The following is a 22,822-nucleotide window of genomic DNA, read 5'->3' on the forward strand; positions in this document are numbered from 1 at the left end:
TGGTTTCTACTAACCTGCTCTGCCCCCTCCCTCCTTCCCTTACCCTTCCTGGTTCTCCTCCTTCCCTTCACTCAGCCATCCCTCCTCCCCCCTTCACTCAGCCATCCCTCCTCCCCCCTTCACTCAGCCATCCCTCCTCCCCTTGATCGTTGCTGTCCCCTCCCTCTCTTCTCTACCTATCACTCCCTGTGACCAGCCCTACCTCCCCCCATTCTTTTGCTTGGATACCTGCTGATATTTTTCCTATAGCTTGATGAAGAGCTCAAGCCTGAAATGTCTGGCAGGTAAAGGACATTGCTCGACCTGCTGAGTTTCTCCAGCATGGTGTTTCTACGATATGAAAGCAGGCTGCTGTGGCCAACAAATCAATGCTAATGTTTATCCTCCAAATGAGCATTGGAGCAGTACTCATTCTTGTGTGACCATCGTTCCAAATGTCCTTATTACTTAATAGCATGAAATATCTATTGAATTATCTGCTCCTCTTTCTGATAAAAATAACTTTTAGTCTTTTAAGCCTGGTTTTCAATGTATTTCTATCCTCTATTTAGTGTGTAAACCACATGATATACAGTAATACTTTTCATAACCTCTATCAATCTTATTCCTTTGATTTTCTTTATGTTTTATTTCAGGTTCAGCTTATTCAGCTATTCCATTCACTGTCCAATTTTCTTTTAATGAACGTGCACCACCTCAAATTTGGAAAACATTTAATGACAGAGGCCATCTTTTATTATTCCAATTCCATCACTGTGCTTTATCTCCTCTTTCTCACAAAGAAGTGCTTTGCCCTATTACTTTAGTGAAATCTCTAGTTTTGGACATCACTCTCTTAGATTTTGCATGCAATTTGTGTTATGTAAGATGAATGGACCAGAAGAGAAGATGCTGATATTCTTGCACCACATATGGCTAAACTATTGAATATTTTTTTTAAATAAATGTAAGCACTTGGCTTTTCTGAGACATCTGCAGTAAAATTATTTTTGCTCAGAGCTGTTGATAATGATGATGAGAATTTATTGTCAATGTGTAGCGGCCTCCAAATGGAGACGCAGACCAGCCCACAAAATGACTAGCGTCTGCGCGGACCTGGGGATGACTTCGGCCATCGTCCCAGATGACCTCCTGCACAGCGGGAAAACAGTAGACTGTGGTGGGAATGCTGGCCAATCCCATGCCGGTGCTCCGATGACACGGTGCCCTGACGTCTTCACCTAGGGCCAAGTGCAGTAAACCAGCCTCAATGTCATTCTTCTCCACGCTCGCGTAGCGCGAATGTACAGATGCACCAAAATTCTTAGTTACTGCAACCAAACAAATATACACCAACTACAAATGTTAAAAAAGTCACCTCATTATACCAAGATGGAAAAAGATGATAACTACGAATGGATAGTCACAGCTGCAGTTAGAGCACGGAAAATAGTGTAATGTAGACAGATTTTTTGGTGGTCTCAGAGTAGTTTAGGTAATACAAGATGGTGTAAGAATCTGAGAGATGTTGGTGGTGGGGGGGGTGGTGGTTTGTTCTTCTGTCCTTTTACCTGAAGGTTACAGCAAGAAGAGGTTGTGACCAGGGTGATGGTTTTCCTTTATGATGTTGGATGCCTTCTTGAGGCTGCGTCTCACGTAAATCTTTTCAGTGCCCTTAATAGACCAGGTTTGCCGCTCTCTGCAGCCTTCTGCATTCCTGGGCACTCAAGTTTCTAAACTAAGCTATGTCACAACTAGTCAGTACACTTTCTACAGTACACCTGTAGAAATTGGATAGAGTATTCGATGTCTTGCTGTGAGAAGAATGGATGTGACCCAAAGCTCTCAGTCCTACAGGCAATCAGAAACAAATTATATGACATATTTTCAGCTCCGTTAATCAGTTGAAGATATTCCTTCAATTTCTGACATCGACGGGAGTACCTTATTTATTTCATTGTAAGTAAACACTCAGGTATTGTGATTAAGACTTTGCTATGCCAACCTCACCAACCCTCTTTTTTTTAATGTGTTTTTGACCTCAGTGAAGGTTTGGGCATTTAGATTGTGGGATATTACCTAATTATTTAGAAGTAGCTATATTGGTTCTGGAGTACTAAATCAACTGTAATGGCTTCCATCTGAATTGGCTTAGATTTTGACTACTCTAACAAAAATGCCAATAACAGCAAGGGGTTTTGTAGTTTGTGAATGAATGTAACAATAGCATCACTGAGGCATCCATGTGATACTGTGCGTAAATTTTTACTATTAACAGAAAAGTTAAATCTCTTTTAGAATTTAAATATTGTTTCCTGCACTTATCTGTACTTTTCTTTCTCCCTCCCTCACTGTGGAAATGTATTTAAGTATCTATGATTACAGTACTGTTTGTGGTGAATGTGTATCGAACAATGACACCACCAAAGATATCAAATGAGATGTAATTTATGTTGTACACACTATGCTGAATGCAATGTTCGTTCATCGAATGCAAGGCTGATTCCTCACGTATATAAACATTCAACATTTTCCTGCAAGATATGTTGCAATTTGGGCTTAATTTTGGAGTCTTATGTTGGGAAGGGGAGAGATAATTAAAACTGCAGAAGTTATCTAAAGGTCATTTGGTATAAGGTTTAATAAGTAGTACATGTAGATGGTTATTTGATGAAGATTTTCTTCAGTCTATGTAAAATCCAGTGCATGACAATTGTCGAATGTTTCCTTTTGGCTAGAAATATTAAGGATTGTCAAGTTTCTTATGGTTTTTATTATTGGAGGAATTTAATGCTGTTCATTCTTCTTGTTTGCTTCAGGGTAAGCTACACCTTTGAGATGTATTTGCTGTCAGAACATATCTTCTCCTTTGGAACTGATAATGTCGAAATTTTAAAAGACTGGACTAGGGCAATAACAAAGGTAAAAAAAAACTAAAATATATTTTTAATATTGAAGATGTACTAAAGGATTTTTGATACCAGGGATATTAACATTGTTTCTTTAAACATCTTTTAGTTTCAAATAGTGTCTTTGTACTGCACACAAAGGCACATTTAGACACAGCCACGCACTTGCTCATTGGCATAATTCTTTATATTGAATATTATGTAAAATGAATTACATCAACCCTATATCAATCATGTTATAATCCATGTAATGAAATTTAGCAAGAATGTAGAGAAGCTGTATGGCATTCTGACTTTCCTAACTTGATTTTGTGGGATCTCACTAATACAGCAGTAAGTTCTCCGTTAAAATTCAGAAATCAAAAAAAATTTAAGCCCCTGGGCTGCCTGACATTTCAATGTGCGAAATGTGTTTTGACAAGGGTACATCATTCACCAAATGCATCGATACCTGGAGCACTGCAAGATGATGGAATTTGTCTCAAAGTTAGGATATAAAAGAAAAAAGGGAAGTAACGTGATTCTCCAACATTAAAAAAATGTTGTGATCTTAACTCAATAATTAAGCAGCATTCATTACCTTTAATTAATATTAGTCCTCTGTCAAAATAGTAAATGTATTATAATGCATTGAAGTTTGCAATAAAATGAGAAAACATAAGAAAATCACATGAAGTATGTGTCTGCTTATATTGTCAATAGTACTTTTAGACTACAATAGAAAATGTTATGCTAATACCACTTATACTGTTTGACACTATTTGACACCCATAATAGGACAACTGATAGCCAACTCTCAGAGGTTTTTCATTTGTTGTAATCAGAAAAGAAATATGCAAGATTTTCTGGTTGCACCAAAGGCATGAAATATCATGCAAACTCTATCAAAGTTCAAAGGGTGCACTGTGGAAAATATACTGTCTGGTTGCATCACCACCTGGTCTGGCCATTCAAGTGCCCGGGAATGCAGTCATAACCAGGTCCATCACAGGCTCTGACCTCCCATCCATTGCTGTGAATTGCTGCCTCAAGGAGGCAGTCAACATCATAAGTGACCCCCGCCACCCACCATCATGCCCACAAACCTCTTCTCATTGCTGCCTTCGGGCATCAGGCACAGAAGTCTGAAAACTAGCACCTCTAGGCTCCAAAACATTTTCTTTCCAACAGCTATCAGACTCTTGAATCTTCACTTGGTAAACTAATCATGGACTGCACCCAAAAGAACGGACTGAACTATTGAAAGCTCTTCTTTTCCACTAGCATTACTGAGAATGTTTAGGACCTTTATTTATTGTACCTTTTATTTAATTCAGTTAGTTTACTATAGAGATTTTCTTCACAAATACATGTTCAGCTGCAGCAAGTAAGAATTTCAGTGCATGTGGACATTGTACAATGAATATAACAATAAACTCATCATTATCAAGTACCTTTGAAAATCATGAACAATATTTGGGAGGCCTCAGTGAATCTGGCATCTAATGATTTGCAATGGCATGAGAAAGAAATGAAAGATCGAATCTTTTCTTTCAATGTTGCACTGTATGCCATGTAATTGAATGTAGAGCAACCATGAATATGTCTTCCATATCCAATATGTGAAATGTTTTTCTTGAAAATGTTTGAGGTAGTTTCCTTAATTAGAAATGTGGGATAATTAGCTGATCTTTTTTATTAATGTTTAAGTGATTTTTTTTATTTAATTTTTTAAGTACAAAAAAAATTCATGAGGTTTTACCATTGACTTATATATTCTAGTGTTTCATTCCTGAGATGGCTGAAATCCTGACCAAAAGAGATTATGAACTGATTGGTCGACTCTTTTACAAGGATGTGCATAATCTCGAAAACTGGAGAGCAGGCTGGTTTGCATTGGAGAAATCACAACTCTGTTTCTGTCCTGAACAAGATGTGGCTGAAGAGGACTCAGTTCACCTAAAGAAACTGCAAGAACTTAGTAAGACTTTGCTACATTGCGTTCACTAAAGACATAGTGTAATACATAACAAAAGAGGGGCACCATCCCATTGAATTTATATTCATATTTTGGTTGAAGCAGCCAATTAATTCCACTATCTTGATCATTCCCAGTGACCTTGATTGTCTTTTTGTTTCCAAATACATTGTCTTTAGAAAGTACCTATTGAATCCTGCATGAGGTTAATTCCAAAAAATGGGAAGATGCTGGATTTTAGAAAAGAAACTTAACCTTATCCTATTTGTTCTTTTCCCAATTATCTTAAATCTTTGTCTTCCAGTTACTGACCTACTTGCCTCAAGGAGGCAATAATGTCTCCCTGAATGTTTCATCAAGACCCCTCCATTCTTTCTCTTAACCAGCTCCATTTGAAGGGGAATAATCCAATTTTCTCTACTCTGAACACAAATAAAGCTGATCAGCATTTATTGAAAAAAAAAGAGAGCTCTAATTCAGAGCCTCTTTGATGTGGTCAGTGAGTAAAGTGATCCTAAAATATTATGTTCTTCCTAATAATATCTATTCATACTTCAGGGGCAGCAATTTTTAGAAATCTATTTTTATAATACTGCGGTAAATCATAATGTCATATCAGTGCACAGAGGAGGTCTGGAATGAACATCCACTTTATATGAACCAAAAGTACCAGTTAGGACTTTAAAAGTCTCTCCAGTGATATTTAATCATCTTACAAAACATTATAATGCATTATTCTTCAGATTTGGCTAAATCATTTTGATTCACAATGTTTAATCCTTTTTAAAATGTATGTAACATTAAAATTGAATATTTGAGTTAATTTTAAAAAAAGATTCTGCACTGAGAGTTCAAAGTATCCTACGTGCTAAATACAAGGTGAACTGAATTGTCGTTGCCATTTCAGAATTTGAGTTGCTCCATCACCTTCTTTACTGCTTATGGATTTTTAAATGTGAATAGACACGACTTTCTCACTGTTTGTCAGAATGCTGCTGTTCTTACAGAAGGTAAAACTTGCATTTTCTAGGCATTTATTTTTCCTCAGGATGCCTAAATTACTTTGTAGCCAATGCTGACCAGTCTGGGTTAAAAACGCCCGATTTATGAACACCTTGTCATTTTTCGTGCAGAGAAGTCGACCGGAAGTAAAATGCCACGAACTTCCGGTTTGAGAGTGGTTATGCTGTAGGAATTTCTCATGTGATGCTGCCATCACCCAGCGTCAAGAGAGAGTATGCTGTAGGATACTCATGCGCAATGCTGCCGTCACCCAACGGGGAGGGAGGGAGTGAGTGAGCGAGCGAGGGGGGGGAGGGAAAGAGTGAAAGGGTGCGAATGATGGAGCTGGGCGCAGATCAGAAGGAGCAGAGATACAGGAGAGCTGTGGGGTCGGGGGCACTGCCATTGCCCAGAATTGTGAGAGAGTGTACATTTTTCCATCATCGTTTCCTGTGAGTGTTAACTTTTAATCATGATCTGATGACCGTAAGTAGTTACTTTTATTATTATGTACTGTATTATAATGTTTAAGATGTTTTAGTGTATTGGGAAGTGTTTTACATGCATATAAAGGTAAAATATATACTAAGATAAACATTTGACTAACTGATGCTAAATAAGAACCGTATGTACCTGTTCCGACTTGCATACGAATCTGAATTAAAGACAGACTTGGGTAATTGGAACTCCTTTTTAACTCAGGGACTCCCTGTACATTAATTATAAAATCTAGTTAATGATTGGTTTTACAACAATTACAAGGTATTTTCCTGATGTTTGACAAATAAGTCTTTTCATGGAAGTGTCAGGTTGAATTTTATTTTTTTTTAATTAGATAGTAACAGGCTCTTATGGCCTACGCAAGTTACGTCCACCCACACATACAACTGAATTTTTAAAAATATCTCTATTAAAAGTACTGTACAAGTACATTTTGTATTGAAAGCACTGTAGTCAGTGGTCCCCGCTAAAATCCACACTCCCCATGTCAGCCCAACACCCGAGCCTAATGACTATTATATACCAGAAGTTCCTGTGGGGATTGGGGAGTATCTTTATTGAAGGTACTGCACTGTACATATGTTTACATTCTTCATTAAAGATTTGTTTGTTAAAGATCTTTTTTTAAATTATTTATGGTCTCGTTTAATCGTGAGTGGTGAGCGAACCTGACTTACTAACATTACGTGTTATAACTTATTTGTAGGTCCCAATTATGGTCTTAAGTCGGGGACCACGTGTAAAAATTTCAGTAATATATTCATTCTAATCGAATTAATGCATCCAATCATGGTAACAGACAAGGGTGACCATCCTGATGATAATACTTTAACTTGATTAAGTGTTGCAGAAAAAAAAACCTCCAATAGATTCTTATAAATCTTAGTCATAGTAATTCCAAGATATCTAAATTGATCATTCACTAATTTAAAAGGAAAATTGGAATATCTTACAGAAGTCCCCTTTAGGGGTAATATTTCACTCTTTATGCAGATTTAATTTATAGCCTGAAAACTAACCCAGATGAGCAAATACAGATAATATATTTTTGTTCTAGAAACCTCTGGATTTGAAATAAAAAGGAAAAGATCATCTGCATATAAGGAAAATTTGTGTTTCTCTCCTTTCCAAATAATCCTTGAAAAATCTCTACACTCCCTTAAAGCTATGGCAAGGGGTTCTGATAACAAAACAACGGGCTTCAAGGGAAATCTTGCCTTAAAAAATCTGACTGTTGTGAATTTGTATGAATTGTGGCCATGGGACATAAGTACAATAATTTAATCCATTTAATAAAATTAAACTTGAAAAGTAATTCTTATGTAAACAACTGAGCTCCATTTCCCAGGGTTTAATGTTACCAGCCTTGCATTCAATGTGTTGATCACATCAGATCAGAAACAAAAATGGTCTCTTTTCATAACAGGAGTCCAGGAACCTCAAGGTTTGCACCTCCATATTATTTTTTGGTTGTAAAAAGTTGGTTCTAAACATGAATGAAGAAGGTTTGCATGCAAACAATAATATTCACTGGGGAGCAGTTTCTGCCAATTTCCTGCTGTTATGTCAGCATTAGATAAGAAGAACATCGACTGGTAAAACACAAAAGTCTGCAGATGCTTATAGTTGAAGTAAAAAAACACTATGCTGGAGAAACTCAACAGTTCAAACTGTGTATTTTATAGAGCAAAAATAAAGATACATGACCATCGTTTCAGGCTTGAGTCCTTCAAGGCATGGACAAAATGGTGAGGGACAGGGGCACAGGGAGGAGGTAATACATGAATAAGGGAGGAAGGGGACACCAGCAAACAAGAGGAGGGGGAAGGAACTGTGAATGGAATGGGAAGAGGAGGGTAAAGAGAGAGGAATGAAGACAGGGATAGAGAAGAGAGATGAAGACCGGGCAATAGGCTGGTAAAAAGTGGAGATGTTGACGTTAATGCCATCCGGCTGGAGAGTGCCAAGACAGAAAATTAGGTCTGCACACAATCTTTTTTTTTAATTATTTTTCACACTATGAACCATACTGACCAAAATACATACAGATATTTTTCTCTTGAATATACACAGTGCCATTTTCTCCCCTTTTCCCCCCTCCCTTCCCTCCCTCCCTCACCCCCCTCCCCATTCAATCAACATTCAATCTATAAGATGCATTATACCCGTTAAACAATGTTATCACATAATAAAAATAAACAAGAAATTTGTGTCTTCTACTTTTACATACTGGGTCAGTTCATTTCATTGTCTTCTCCTTCTGTCATTTTAGGTGGTGGAGGGTGTGGTAGGATTTCTCTATTGTGTTCCATGTATTGTTCCCATATTTGTTCGAATACTGTGATGTTATTTCTTAAATTATATGTTATTTTTTCCAATGGAATACATTTATTTATTTCTATGTACCATTGCTGTATTTTCAGGTTATCTTCTAATTTCCAGGTTGACATAATACATTTTTTTGCTACAGCTAGGGCTATCATAATAAATCTTTTTTGTGCTCGATCCAAATCAAGTCCAAGTTCTTTATTTCTTATATTACTTAGAGGAAAGATCTCTGGGTTTTTTGGTGTATTGCTTTTTGTGATTTTATTTGATATCTGGTTTAGATCTTCCCAAAATTTTTCCACTTTCTCATATGCCCAAATTGAATGTATTGTTGTTCCTGTTTCCTTCTTACAGCAAAAACATCTGTCTGATACTGTTGGGTCCCATTTATTTAACTTTTGGGGCATGATGTATAGCCTTTGTAACCTTGTGTTTATTCTATTTCTCATAGTTTTGGAGCATAGCTTTTCCCATGTTTCATTCTTTATCTTTATGTTTAGATCTTGTTCCCATTTTTGTTTAGGTTTACAGCTTTTTCCCTCGTTCTCATTTTCTTGCAGTTTGATGTACATGTTTGTTATAAATTTTTTAATTATCATTGTGTCTGTAATCACATATTCAAAATGCTTCCTTCTGGTAACCTCAGACTGTTTCCCAATTTGTCCTTCAAGTAGGTTTTCAGTTGGTGGTATGCAAACATTGTATCGTGAGTTATACTATATTTGTCCTTCATTTGTTCAAACGATAATAATTTATTTCCCGAAAAACAATTTAGTTTGTTGAGATGGCCGAGATTATTATCTAGTTGTATACCTAGGTATCGAATTGCTTGTGTTTGCCATCTAAATGGTGATTCTTTCTTAAACTTTGTGAAATCCGCATTATTCATTGGCATTTCTTCACTTTTATTTGCATTGATCTTGTAGTCTGATACTTCTCCATATTCCTTCAATTTCTTATGTAATTCTTTTAGTGATATTTCTGGTTCTGTTAAGTATACTATGACGTCATCTGCAAATGGACTGATTTTATATTCCTTCTCTTTTATTTTTATCACTCTTATTTTATTTTCTGTTCTTATCAGTTCTGCCAGTGGTTCTATAGCTAATGCGAACAGTGAGGGAGATAGTGGACATCCCTGCCTTGTTGATCTGCTTAATTTAAATTGGTTTGATATATATCCATTTATTGTCACCTTCACCAATGGTCCCTTATATAATGCTTTAATCCAATTAATATATTTCTCTGGTAGGTTGAATTTCTGTAGTACTTTGAATAAATAATTCCATTCTACTCTGTCAAAGGCTTTTTCTGCGTCGAAAGCTACTGCCATTGTTGGCGTCTTGTTTCCTTGTTCTGCATGGATTAAGTTAATGAACTTACAGATATTGTCCGTTGTTCGTCTTTTTTTAATAAATCCAGTTTGATCTAGTTTTAATATTTTTGGTACACAGTCGGCCAATCTGTTTGCTCATAGTTTAGCTATTATTTTATAATCTGTGTTAAGTAGAGATATTGGTCTATACGAGTTAGTGGGTCTTTCCCCGTCTTTGGTATTACTATAATTATTGCTGTTTTGCATGAATCTGGCATTTTTTGTGTTTTTTCAATCTGGTTCATTACTTCCAGGAGAGGAGGAATTAATAAACTTTAAATGTTTTATAGAATTCTAATGGGAGTCCATCCTCTCCAGGCATTTTATTGTTTGGTAGTTTTTTTAATATCTCCTGTAATTCTTCTGTTTCAAATGGTTTTATTAATTTATTTTGCTCCTCTGTTTACAATTTCGGTAGTTCAATTTTAGTTAGAAATTCATCTATTTTGTCTTCTTTCCCTTCGTTTTCAGTTTGATATAGTTGCTCGTAGAATTCCCTGAAGTTTTCATTGATCTCCGTTGGATTATATGTAATTTGTTTGTCCTTTTTCCTTAATGCCAATACCATTCTTTTAGTTTGTTCTGTCTTAAGTTGAATTCTTGTGTCAGCCATTCTTTAAATGCTTCCATATATTCTTGAAAAATTTTTTTATCCATGTACTGTCCCTTCCCTTCATCTTCCATTTCTCTGTGTAGAGCTTGATTTTCTCCCTTCTCTTCCTCTGAGTCCACTTCAGGATCTGTGTCCTTTACCTCTGTCTCTTCCGACTTTCTTGTTGGGTTGTTTATCTCAGTTTGCTGGGTATTTTTGTTTTTGTTAATAGTGTCTTGGTGTTGGTCTTCCTCTGGGCTGGTCATTTGCTGTTTCTCTGATTACCTTCTTGTTTCCATTATTTTCTGTGTTTTGCTGTTGGGAGCCTTGCTGTCGGGTCATTCTTGTCTGTTCAAGCTGTGGAGATCCACAGCTGATCCCTGTCCCATCGGTGTTGTTTTTGTTGTGTGTATCGTATATGTGCGAGGATTCACGCATGCGCGGTTGCGCACTTCTGTTTGGCTCCGTGAGCCATCTTTGTAGTCCTGCGCTCGGGGTTTCCACTGACCTCAGGGAGTGGGTTTCTCTCTCCACGGCGGGCCTCTTCGTACAGGTAAGGCCTTCACCTTTCTCTTCCGACGTCTTTCCTTCTTCTCGTTGTTTTTGGTTTTTCTTTCTGTGGTGCCATTTTCTCCACACCTTTATTTTTTATTTGTTGTGGTTTGTGTCTCTGTGGCTTTGCTTTTTCTTTACTTTTTTTTTCTTTTCTGGAGAGGGCTGGTATTTTCTTACCGGTCACTACTCCATCATGTGACTCCCTCTCTCACCCAATCTCTGTGATGTAGAAAAAGCCACAACAAGAGCACTGGATATAGTAGATGACTTCCACACATACACATAAAGTGTTATTTCACTTGGAAGGACTTTTTTTAGGGACCCAAATGGTGGTGAGGAAGGTGGTGTGGGCATGTGTGGCACTTCCTACGACCACATAGAAAGTGCCAATGGGATGATTAATAGGAAGGGGTGAGTGCACAAGAGAATAATGGAGGGAATGGTCACTATGGAAGGTGGACAGGGGAAGATGTGTTCGGTGGTGGGGTCGGGTTATAGATGGTAGAGGCTGGAAGAATGATAGAGGAGGATAATGTAATCCTCTTTTTGTTGCATATGGATGTAGAGGGGGCTAAGACAAATGAGAGGGGAATGGAGGAGATGCAGTTAAGTGTTGAGGTGATAGTGGTGGAGGGGAAGCCAAATTTTTAGAAGAAGGAAGATGCAGACTGGAAGACTTCATCTTGGGTACAGATTTGACGAAGTCGGAGAAATTGCGAGAAAGGAATAGAATCCTTGCAGGCATCTGGGTGTGACGAAGTGTAGTTTGAGGTAATTATGGGAGTTAGTGGGTTTGTTTAAAAAAAATGTCTGTAGAAAGCTTGTCTCCTGAGATGGACGAATTGAATTTGAGGTTAGGGTAAAAGTTGGCAGCAAACTGAATGCATGAGGCAGCACTGATATACTCGTTAATATAGTTGAGGAACAGTTGAGTGGACTTACCTGTGTGGACTTGAAACATGGATTGCTCCACAAAGCCGACAAACAGGCAGGCATAGCTGGGACACATGCGGGTACCCGTAGCTACTCAACTTTATTCACTTTGTTGCTAACATTTACCCCAACCTCAAAAGCACTTGGTCCATCTCCAGCGACACTCTCTCCTTTAGAGAAAGTGGGATGACTCAAAGGAGAAGTTATTAAGGGTGAGAACAAGTTCTGCCAGGTGGAGGAGGGTGGTGGTGGTGGAGGGTGACTGGTTAGGTCTCTTGTTAAGAAAGAAACTAAGGGATTTGAGACCTTATTTAGGGGGGGATAGAGGTATTAAGAGATTGACATCCATGGTGAAAATAATGTGGACAAGTTCAGGGAATTGTAAGTCATTGAAGTTAAGGAAGGCATGTGAAATATTGTGGATGCCCAAATGGAGATAATTTTGTGGACATACATTTTGTCACCAAATGACTTGACAACAGTCTTGCTGTTTGAATGATTCCCCATCCAATTGATTTTGAAAATTAAGCCGTAGATTAATTCAATAATTTTAATATTGGAATCTTGCCAAGTTGAGTAACTTCTCAAAATTAGCTGATTTGGTCTTCAATCTGATTTCACAAGTGACCATAACGTTGATTGTTTATGTGATCAATGGATGAATTTAGTCAGTCTAATAGTGATCAATCTGATGTCTTTTTGATCATTTAAACAGTTGAAATAGATCAGTTAAACAAGCTAGGCACTATTCTGTCTGGGCACTCTCCAACCAGACGGCATTAACATAGACTTTTCCAGCTTCTGCTAAACCACTCCTCCTGTCTCTCTCTTTCCCTTTCCCTGTCTCCTTTCCTCCAGCTCCTCACCCCTTTCCTTCCCTCTCCATTGAGATCTACCTACCCCCCTCTCTCATCACCTCAGATTTTTTTTTATCTTCGACCTATATCCTCTGAGATGTTAGCTTGTGCTCCTCCCTCTGCCTTATTCTCCCTCTGCTCTTCTCATTCCCATTTGTCCCACCTTTTTATTTAGTCCTCCTTTTTGCTCATTCCTCTCCATACAAATCCCAGCCTCACTATCAAACCCTAGACAATTCTGATGCTGTTGTATCTGGCACATTGACCTCTACCTTTCCAAGGCCAGAAATAGCTCTTAAACACTTCCTCTTACTTATCCCTTGAACAGGACTCTACCACAGAACATCAAGCCACCATTTCATGCATCATCTCTAACCTCATCATTTCTGGTCATCTTCCTCCTACGGCCTCCAAGCTCTTTGATTCCCATTCCCGCACTTCCCACTGCTCAGATACACAAACCCAATTCTCCAGGTGGACCTATTGCTTTCCCTTGCTTCTGCCCCACTAAACTAGCATCGTCTTGATTCCCTGGTCCAGTCCCTCCCCAACTCAATATATGCGATACATCACATTCCCTCCATCTCTTCAATAACTTCTAATTCCCTGAGTTTTACCACCTCATTTTCACTCTGGACCCCAATTTATCTATATCTCTATCTCCCATTCAGAAAGACTCGCAGCCCTTTGTTTATTTCTCAACAACATACTGAATCAGTGCCCTTAAACTGCTACCCTTTCTGCCTGGCAGAACTTGTTCTCACCCTTCATATTTCCTCCCTTGACTAATCCCACTTTCTCCAAATCAAAGGTACCTGCAGGGGTCTCAGCTATGCCTGCTTTTTTGTTAGCAATGTAGAGCAATCCATGCTGCAAGACTAAACAAACAAGGCTCCTCAACTCTCCTTCTGTTACATTGGTGTTTCCTCATACACCCATCATGAGCTCGTCAACTTTGTTCAATGTACTGCCCACATTTACCCCAATCTGAAATTGACTTGGTCCATATCTGATTTCCGGCAACACTCATCCCTTTCTTGATCTCTCTATCTCCATCTCGAGAGAAAAACTATCTACAGACATTTTACCAACACTCACAACTATCTCGACTACATTTCTTTGTACCCAGTCCCCTGTAAGGATTCTATTCCTTTCTCTCAATTCCTCTGTCTCCATCACATCTGCTCCCAAGATGAGGTACTCTGGCCCTGATCATTTGAGAAGGCTTCTTTCATCAAAATACATGGTTTTCCCCTCTACCACTTTCAACTCAACCCTTACCCACATCTCTTCCATTTCCCACACATCTGCCCTAGCCCTCTCTGTCCCTAGATGCAACAAAAAAACACAGGGGTCCCTTTGTCCTCACCTACCACCCACCAGCCTCCGTATCCAAAATATTATTCTCCACAATTTCTGACACCTAGAACATGATCCCATCTACATCTCTGTCTTCGTAAGGACGGTTTCCTCCATGACTCCCTCATCCACTCATCTCTTCCCTCTAATCGCCTCCTTGGTACCTTCCCCTCTGACTGCAGGAAGAGCCAAATTCCTCCCTCATCACCTTTTAGGGTCACAAACAGTCCTTCCAAGTGAAGCAACACTTCACTTGTGAATATGCAGGAGTCATCTACTGCATTCAGTGGTCCATTATGGCCTTCTCTACATGGGAGAGCTTTGTTGGGACCAAGGTAAACTGCCTCAGGATCTTCGTGATGCCACCATCATCACCCTGTACAAAAACAAAGGCGAGAAATCAGACTGCTCAAACTACAGGGGAATCACGTTGCTCTCCATTGCAGGCAAAATCTTCGCTAGGATTCTACTAAATAGAATAATACCTAGTGTCGCTGAGAATATTCTCCCAGAATCACAGTGCGGCTTTCGCGCTAACAGAGGAACCACTGACATGGTCTTTGCCCTCAGACAGCTCCAAGAAAAGTGTAGAGAACAAAACAAAGGACTCTACATCACCTTTGTTGACCTCACCAAAGCCTTCGACACCGTGAGCAGGAAAGGGCTTTGGCAAATACTAGAGCGCATCGGATGTCCCCCAAAGTTCCTCAACATGATTATCCAACTGCACGAAAACCAACAAGGTCGGGTCAGATACAGCAATGAGCTCTCTGAACCCTTCTCCATTAACAATGGCGTGAAGCAAGGCTGTGTTCTCGCACCAACCCTCTTTTCAATCTTCTTCAGCATGATGCTGAACCAAGCCATGAAAGACCCCAACAATGAAGACGCTGTTTACATCCGGTACCGCACGGATGGCAGTCTCTTCAATCTGAGGCGCCTGCAAGCTCACACCAAGACACAAGAGAAACTTGTCCGTGAACTACTCTTTGCAGATGATGCCGCTTTAGTTGCCCATTCAGAGCCAGCTCTTCAGCGCTTGACGTCCTGCTTTGCGGAAACTGCCAAAATGTTTGGCCTGGAAGTCAGCCTGAAGAAAACTGAGGTCCTCCATCAGCCAGCTCCCCACCATGACTACCAGCCCCCCCACATCTCCATCGGGCACACAAAACTCAAAACGGTCAACCAGTTTACCTATCTCGGCTGCACCATTTCATCAGATGCAAGGATCGACAATGAGATAGACAACAGACTCGCCAAGGCAAATAGCGCCTTTGGAAGACTACACAAAAGAGTCTGGAAAAACAACCAACTGAAAAACCTCACAAAGATAAGCGTATACAGAGCCGTTGTCATACCCACACTCCTGTTCGGCTCCGAATCATGGGTCCTCTACCGGCACCACCTACGGCTCCTAGAACGCTTCCACCAGCGTTGTCTCCGCTCCATCCTCAACATCCATTGGAGCGCTCACACCCCTAACGTCGAGGTACTCGAGATGGCAGAGGTCGACAGCATCGAGTCCACGCTGCTGAAGATCCAGCTGCGCTGGATGGGTCACGTCTCCAGAATGGAGGACCATCGCCTTCCCAAGATCGTATTATATGGCGAGCTCTCCACTGGCCACCGTGACAGAGGTGCACCAAAGAAAAGGTACAAGGACTGCCTAAAGAAATCTCTTGGTGCCTGCCACATTGACCACCGCCAGTGGGCTGATAACGCCTCAAACCGTGCATCTTGGCGCCTCACAGTTTGGCGGGCAGCAGCCTCCTTTGAAGAAGACCGCAGAGCCCACCTCACTGACAAAAGGCAAAGGAGGAAAAACCCAACACCCAACCCCAACCAACCAATTTTCCCTTGCAACCGCTGCAATCGTGTCTGCCTGTCCCGCATCGGACTGGTCAGCCACAAACGAGCCTGCAGCTGACGTGGACTTTTTACCCCCTCCATAAATCTTCGTCCGCGAAGCCAAGCCAAAGAAAAAACATGGGAGAGACTTGGAACAGGCTGGGACATCACAACACTGAGTACCTTTGTCCTGTCTGCATCAATAACACGAATCTCCCAGTGGGCAACCATTTCAATTCTGCACCCCTCTCCCGTGCCGACATGTCTACCATGGTCTCATGATTACCAAATAAAGGCTACCTATAAATTGGAGGAGCGACACCTAGTAATCTGTCCAGACACACAAACGAGATGGCATAAATGTCGTCCTCCAGTTTCTGCTATACCAATCCCCATTCCCCCTCTCATCTTTATTCCTCTATCTCACTTCCTCCGGCTCTCCATCCCTTTTCCTCTCCATTCACAGACCTATCCCCCTCCCCCTGTTCTCCATTGTGCCCTCCCTCCCTTATCCACCTATTACCTCTTGCCTGTGGGCCTGTGCTCCTTCCCCTGTCCCTCCCCCCCTCACCATTTTATTCAAACACCTGCCTCTATTTTGCTTAAACCTTGATGAAGGGCTCAAGCCCCAACCGTTGATTATGTCTCCTTATCTTTCCAATATGAGGTACGCTGTTTGACCCACTGAATTTCTCCAGAATTGTGTTTTACTTTAATGACAGTGTCTTTTGTGTTTTATTCTTTTCAATTTATCTTTGTTAAATCAGTTGTTGTCGCTATGGTTCCTTAAAGAAATGCCAAAATGCTGCATTGCTCCATTTTTCTCTCTCCGTTCTGATGCCTTTTTTTTGTCTTTTAGCTATATCTTTCCAGTAGCAAGATAGTACAAATGTTCCATATCTTGTGCCAGCATGACAATTTTGATTTATTCATCCTGGGTAGCGCAGATTCTATTGGCTGTAACCTGTTATACCTTCCATTTGAATACAAAAGTGATTTGCAACTCTTGTTAAATAAAGAGTCCAGAACCAATAGCTGAGACCTTGTCAGACAATTTTATAACTTGTGTATGCATAAACTATGTAACTTGAACTGTCAGTGGGTCAACAAAAGCAGATTAGAAGTGGTGCTTAAATTTGCAGTTAAATCTATGTTTTTGCTGAATATTTCTAACATGAATCTCATTCTTTAAAAAAAGCAACTATATTTTATTTAAATTAATAATTTTTTTCCTTCTTTTATTGCCTTCTCTTTATTTCTCCTGAGAAAGCACTGACTTTCACAGTTGAGTGCAGTTCCTTATTTGTGAGCTGAGAGCAAGTATGTTGACAGCCGCAGTGGCCATGAAAGTAGCTATCATTGCCTTATGATGGATGTCTACTGGAATGTTAGCAATAGAAGAGCAACCACTTGGAGTGGACACCCTGGCGAGTCATTTATGGCAAAAGCTTTGAACTGGGTGGGGAGGGTGGTGGGGGGGAGTTGAACAGCACGTCTGACACGGTCACAAAAATTTAGGCTGATGTTGCAGGCAGAACTAAGGGTGTTTTCTTCTTGGAGATCCCATCTTACAGATTGAACATTAAATGAAGACCCATTTCGAGATCCCACAGCAGTTCTTCAAATTAACCCTATTGTAATGGGTAATCCTACTTTAATGCAGCAAAAGGAGAGTATCTGCTTGCAAAACCAAAAATTAGTCAAATTTAGCTGAAGGAATTCACAGGTTAGGTAAGGTCAAATTGGTCAGTTAAGGTTTTGGGTTGAGACCATTTTTCAAAACTGACTTGATAAAGGGTCTTTCTCGGAAACGTTGACTGGCCATTTCTATTCCTCCAGTTTCTCGCTGTTCGTTCAAAATTCTAGTTCCTTAAGCTTTTGGAAAAACTCCATGCATTAACCATTTTGTTGTTGCAGCCAATTTGCATACTGCAAATTATCTGGTATGTACTATATTGCAACAATGAGCTGAAGCTTCTACCAGGTGTATTATTCCTCACATCTCAATTTGTCAAAAAACTGCCAGCACTACAGGAACATTGGCATAAGATGCATTCGCACAAAATGTATTTTACACTAAAAAGCAGTCGTGAACATTAACTTTGCCTCACTTTCAAAATGGCTGAATTGTCTCTAAATGTGGCCTTTTTTCAGACTTTTAAAGAGGCTCTTCCCATTTTGCATTTATTTTTGTCACATAGACACATTTTAAAAGCCTTTCTTATTTTACAATTGAGCTGACTGCTGTTTAGTAAGTACTTCATTGGATTAAAAAGCCAGGTTAGCAAAGGAGCTACAGTACATAAAAGCAAGTTTTTCCTTGCCCTGGATATTCTCCCCCAGAGGAAGAGACCAATCCAATTTCCAACCCCTTTGCTTGGCACAACTGCAGTCAAGCAACTTGGCACAGGCCAAGATGGACCTGTTTCATATTGATATTGCTCAGAGATCCTCAATTAAAATACCCATATTTCAACTGCTGCTCATTCTGTTCACAGCTGTCAGTATCCAGACAGAGAAATACAATGAGAAGAAGGATGTCTTGCTTCTGGTAGAAAAGGGAAGGTAAAGAATGATTTTAAACTTTCTATTTCATGCTAAGTATCCAGAAGAAGGGAAATATGTTGTGTTACCTCTTGGAGCTTTGGCAGCACAATGTCAACTATTAACGTTGATGAGAGAAATAATTAAATGCTTTAGTTTATTTTAAATGCCCATTATTTAAAGGAATTTGAAATTATGATAGCTTAAATACATTTTATGAAATGTACTTTGCACAATTTGCATTTTTTTTGTGCTGATCAGAGCTAACCTACCTATTCAAGGTTCAATGTTGCGCAGATAGTCCTTGGATTCCAATGGTTTGATGTTAGTAGAGAAGGAAAACATTCTGTGTGAAATTGTTGGCTTGTATATCTAGATACAATGATAGTTTATACTGACAATTTTGCTTCATTGATAAGTCATTAATCATCACTTATTTGCAGATGGGTGCTAATTAATTTCAATTCTGTAAAATTAATTGAATGCATAATAAATTGAATTCATAATCAAATAATGCATTTTTAATCTGAATGTCTGATTCACATTTTAATCAAATTTAACTGATTGGGGTCTTATGAAAACTAAACTCAACTCATTGCATGGATATGCATATTCCTGCACATTTTTAAAAAGATATTTGGGCCAGAGAGGGGAAAAAAAGTAAGAGCTTTATTGAAGGCCAGATAATGAGAATAGTTAGTAAAAATCCACCTGTTAATAACTCATTTTGATAGCAGGACTAGTATTCAACATGGGACTGACTTTCAGAGCAAAACTTGATTTGGGCTGGATGAAATTTCATCAAATATGTGCTGAATTAGCCAATTACAGACAAATTGTATTGTAAGGAGCAAGGAAACTGGCATAAACTTCATAAATCACCAGTGAAACTCGCTCCAGTGGCCAATATCCATTAGGGCAGGTCAGGCAGATCAATTATAATTTCAGGTCTGAGGGCCTTCATTTCCTCCTGACCTCCTTGATTTCTCTTTGCTCTTCTATTTGGTTGACAGCATTCTCAAAATATGATTTTTTTTTTGCCCTCTGTAATTTAATTCTAGCGCACCATTAATTTTCAATGAAACACCAAGAATTTATTTGTCCGATCTACTAATGTCTAAAATTAAGAACTAGATAGCCTTGTCCAATTCCACAGCATCAAATTCATTTGCATTTTTGGTTGCTAACCTTTGTAAATTTAACAGTTAAGCCACTAAATCTTCAAGAGAGAAAGGAATCTGAATGGCTACAAATGAAGCATTGCATCAAAGACTAAAAGTTTGTTCTAACCTTGTAGAACTTTGTACATCCATGGTTACACGAAGCTGGATTTCACAGCTTGGCACGATGCCATAAGGAAAGCAGCAGGTACAGATGGAAATGCACTTCGAGACCAGCAGCTCAGCAAAAATGACATCCCCATCATTGTGGACAGCTGTATAGCGTTTGTTACACAGTATGGTAAGCAAGCTTGTTCCACAGGATGTCATTGCAAGTCGCGGAGATTTGCTTTCTTTGTGCCAAAAGCAATTGCATCCATATGTTTTACAGTTTTGAAGTATTTTGTTTGACAAATATGGCAAACAGATTTCATTTAGTTGCTCTGTCGGTGTTGGCTATGAATGGTTGATTGTAACACTTACTTTGGAAATACAAATGCTTATTCCACATATTGTATGACAAGGAAATCTCCTCCCCCTGCTCGTCTGCTCACTATTTCACAATTATCCTGGAATTTAAGCAAAAACGTAAGTTTACCTGTCTCGACGCAGATCATCTTCTTACGACCCTCTCCATGTTAACCTTCCAAAGCAAGTGTTTGATGTTTCTGGATTTTTGTCACTGACATTGGGAATATTTGGGCAGCTCTCTGCTGTTGCCCTCCCTTCCCGTACTCCATTTAGGTCATGCTTGCTGTAGGCTTCTCCCGTTACTTGCCCGTTATATCTTACTCAAATTCTATGCCTCCCCCAGAGTTTAGAGTCAACGATATCTCCCACATGTTCTTACCTGCCTCTTTTTTTTAAACTCACCTGGTAACTTCTTAATTTTTTCCCTTGTTCTGATAAAAGGTTATTGACCTGAAATATGAGGCACATTTCTCACTCCGTGGATGCACCCTGACTTGCTGAGCATCTCGATCATTTTCTGCTTCCCTCTTTCCTTTCCAACCTTTCAGAGTGCACTCGCACCAATCTTTCCACTGTACTGGTCAGAGGTGAGCCTCTCTCCATACCTTCTCAAATTCCAGGATTCCTGTGAAAAGTTGGTCACCCTCCAAAGCATACTCTGGTTGTAGGTGAATGGGGTGTAATTTGGACTGTACAGACTCATAGGGCTGAATTGGCCTGTTACTGTGCTATATGTCTAATTTTTCTAAAAACATTAAGTGATCATCAAGCTGGTTGTTTTAGTTTCCAAGGCCAAAGTAATTTAATCCCAATCACTACCAGTGCTGGTTCTCTTAGAATTATTGGAGATATGGCTTTGAAGCAGGCTATTCAGGCCACTGACCATGCTATCCACAAGTACAAATTTACAACACTCATAATCTAACCTATTTTATTCTCTCCACCTTCCCATGAACTACCACAATTTCTATCACTCTCCCCTGCAATAGGGCAATTTAGAGTGGCCCACTAACCTATCTGCATCCACATTATTGAGATGTCGCAGCTGGAGGGATTCGATGCAATGACAGAAAGCAGGTGCAAGTTCCACACTGGCAGCACTGAAGGTCAGGATTAAATCATGGTTGTTGGAGCAGAGAGGCAGCTGCCATACCTGCTCTATCACTGTGCCACATGCAAGCTATGCGAATACTTACATATTTGGCTTTCCCATCTCCTGTCCCCTCCTATTGAGAGCTAAAGCATTGAATGAGGGAGAAGAAGAGCATTTTTCAGACAGAGAACTACAGGAAAGCTTTACTACATTTATATCATCCACCAGCTCTGGTAATCAAATTTCTGTGATTTTCTTTTTTTATGAGCAGAATTGAGATTTCTCATCTCCTCACCTGTGATAATCATCTTAGCATCCTGTACCTAATCAAATGACCAAGTTGTCAACAACGTGAATTCATTCACCTAGAGTATTGGTCTGATCTATGCCACAAATAAATCTTGCATATTTTGCATGTGAGAAGAATGAGAAGATGCAGTTTTTTTGCCCTCTGGCAATCAATTGGTCATCATGTGGCAGGGATTAGTTGTAGATAGCTCACAAAGCAAACATCAGTGCTCTGTTGTATAATTTTATGGAGCACAGAGATGTGCTGCTCACTATAATAATCTCAGCATCCTGTAGTGCCAACCTTGCTTTCTCATTGATGAAGTCTAGTCTTGTAAGCACCTAACACCAGGTCAGAACGGCCAAGGCTGCCTGCAAGATCATGTATTCTCTCCACGAAAAATCCTCAGCCTATCACTAGCCAGTTCTAAGAGCATGAAAATAAGAAACATAAAAATAAAGCAAGCTGACATTATCTTTTACTTCCATAACACATTTAATGTAACAAAGTGCCCGTTGGGACAGATGTTAAATGAAACGTAATATTGTCACATAATTAAGGTTGATAAAGAATGGCAGAGCTACTGTAACAGCAGTGGTGCCGCTAGCATGGGCCCACAGAGAGCGAGGTGCAGAGACACAGCGCTCCCCCCTGGGGTTCAACCATACAGTCTGACTGCTGTCAGCTTCATGATCCAAGGATGGCTTATTTCAAAATCTTTCAACCGCGGGGTCTGAGGCCAAGATGGCGGCACCAATTGTTAGGTAGCGGCCACGAGGGGTTGCAGCTATCAGGGAAGCAGAGAACTGGTGCAGGGAACTAAAAAGTGGGCAGACCACTCTCCACCACCCCTCATTTGAGATGGAGAAGCAGCAGAGAAGACCCATGAGATGGTGACCATGGCAGCAGACTAGCGAGGGGCTCTGAGGCTGAAGAACACTCTGGCGGCCCGAGGCGCATAACCCACACTGGCTGCTGGCAGCTTGCACCTGTGTTCAAGGGACTCTCACCAGGCTACAGACTGCTTGAAATTGGCTCAAGATTGGCCTAAGAGGTGCCAGGTATTGGAA

At 39.9% G+C, this 22,822-nt stretch overlaps 1 protein-coding gene across 12 annotated transcripts in view; it reads left to right on the top strand.

Annotated features, from left to right (window-relative positions):
• The window catches only part of arap2 (ArfGAP with RhoGAP domain, ankyrin repeat and PH domain 2), a 473,297-nt gene that overhangs the window by 331,257 nt on the left and 119,218 nt on the right, over positions 1 to 22,822 (top strand). For all 12 annotated transcript variants that reach the window (XM_069924984.1, XM_069924989.1, XM_069924990.1 and 9 more), the window contains 4 exons: positions 2,799 to 2,901; positions 4,650 to 4,848; positions 18,694 to 18,760; positions 20,037 to 20,200. In XM_069924984.1, the coding sequence (XP_069781085.1) occupies positions 2,799 to 2,901; positions 4,650 to 4,848; positions 18,694 to 18,760; positions 20,037 to 20,200 (533 nt within the window). The remainder of the gene's footprint in view (positions 1 to 2,798; positions 2,902 to 4,649; positions 4,849 to 18,693; positions 18,761 to 20,036; positions 20,201 to 22,822) is intronic.

The sequence above is a fragment of the Narcine bancroftii genome, chromosome 3, assembly GCF_036971445.1.
Source record: "Narcine bancroftii isolate sNarBan1 chromosome 3, sNarBan1.hap1, whole genome shotgun sequence".
In the NCBI taxonomy this organism is placed as follows: domain Eukaryota; kingdom Metazoa; phylum Chordata; class Chondrichthyes; order Torpediniformes; family Narcinidae; genus Narcine; species Narcine bancroftii.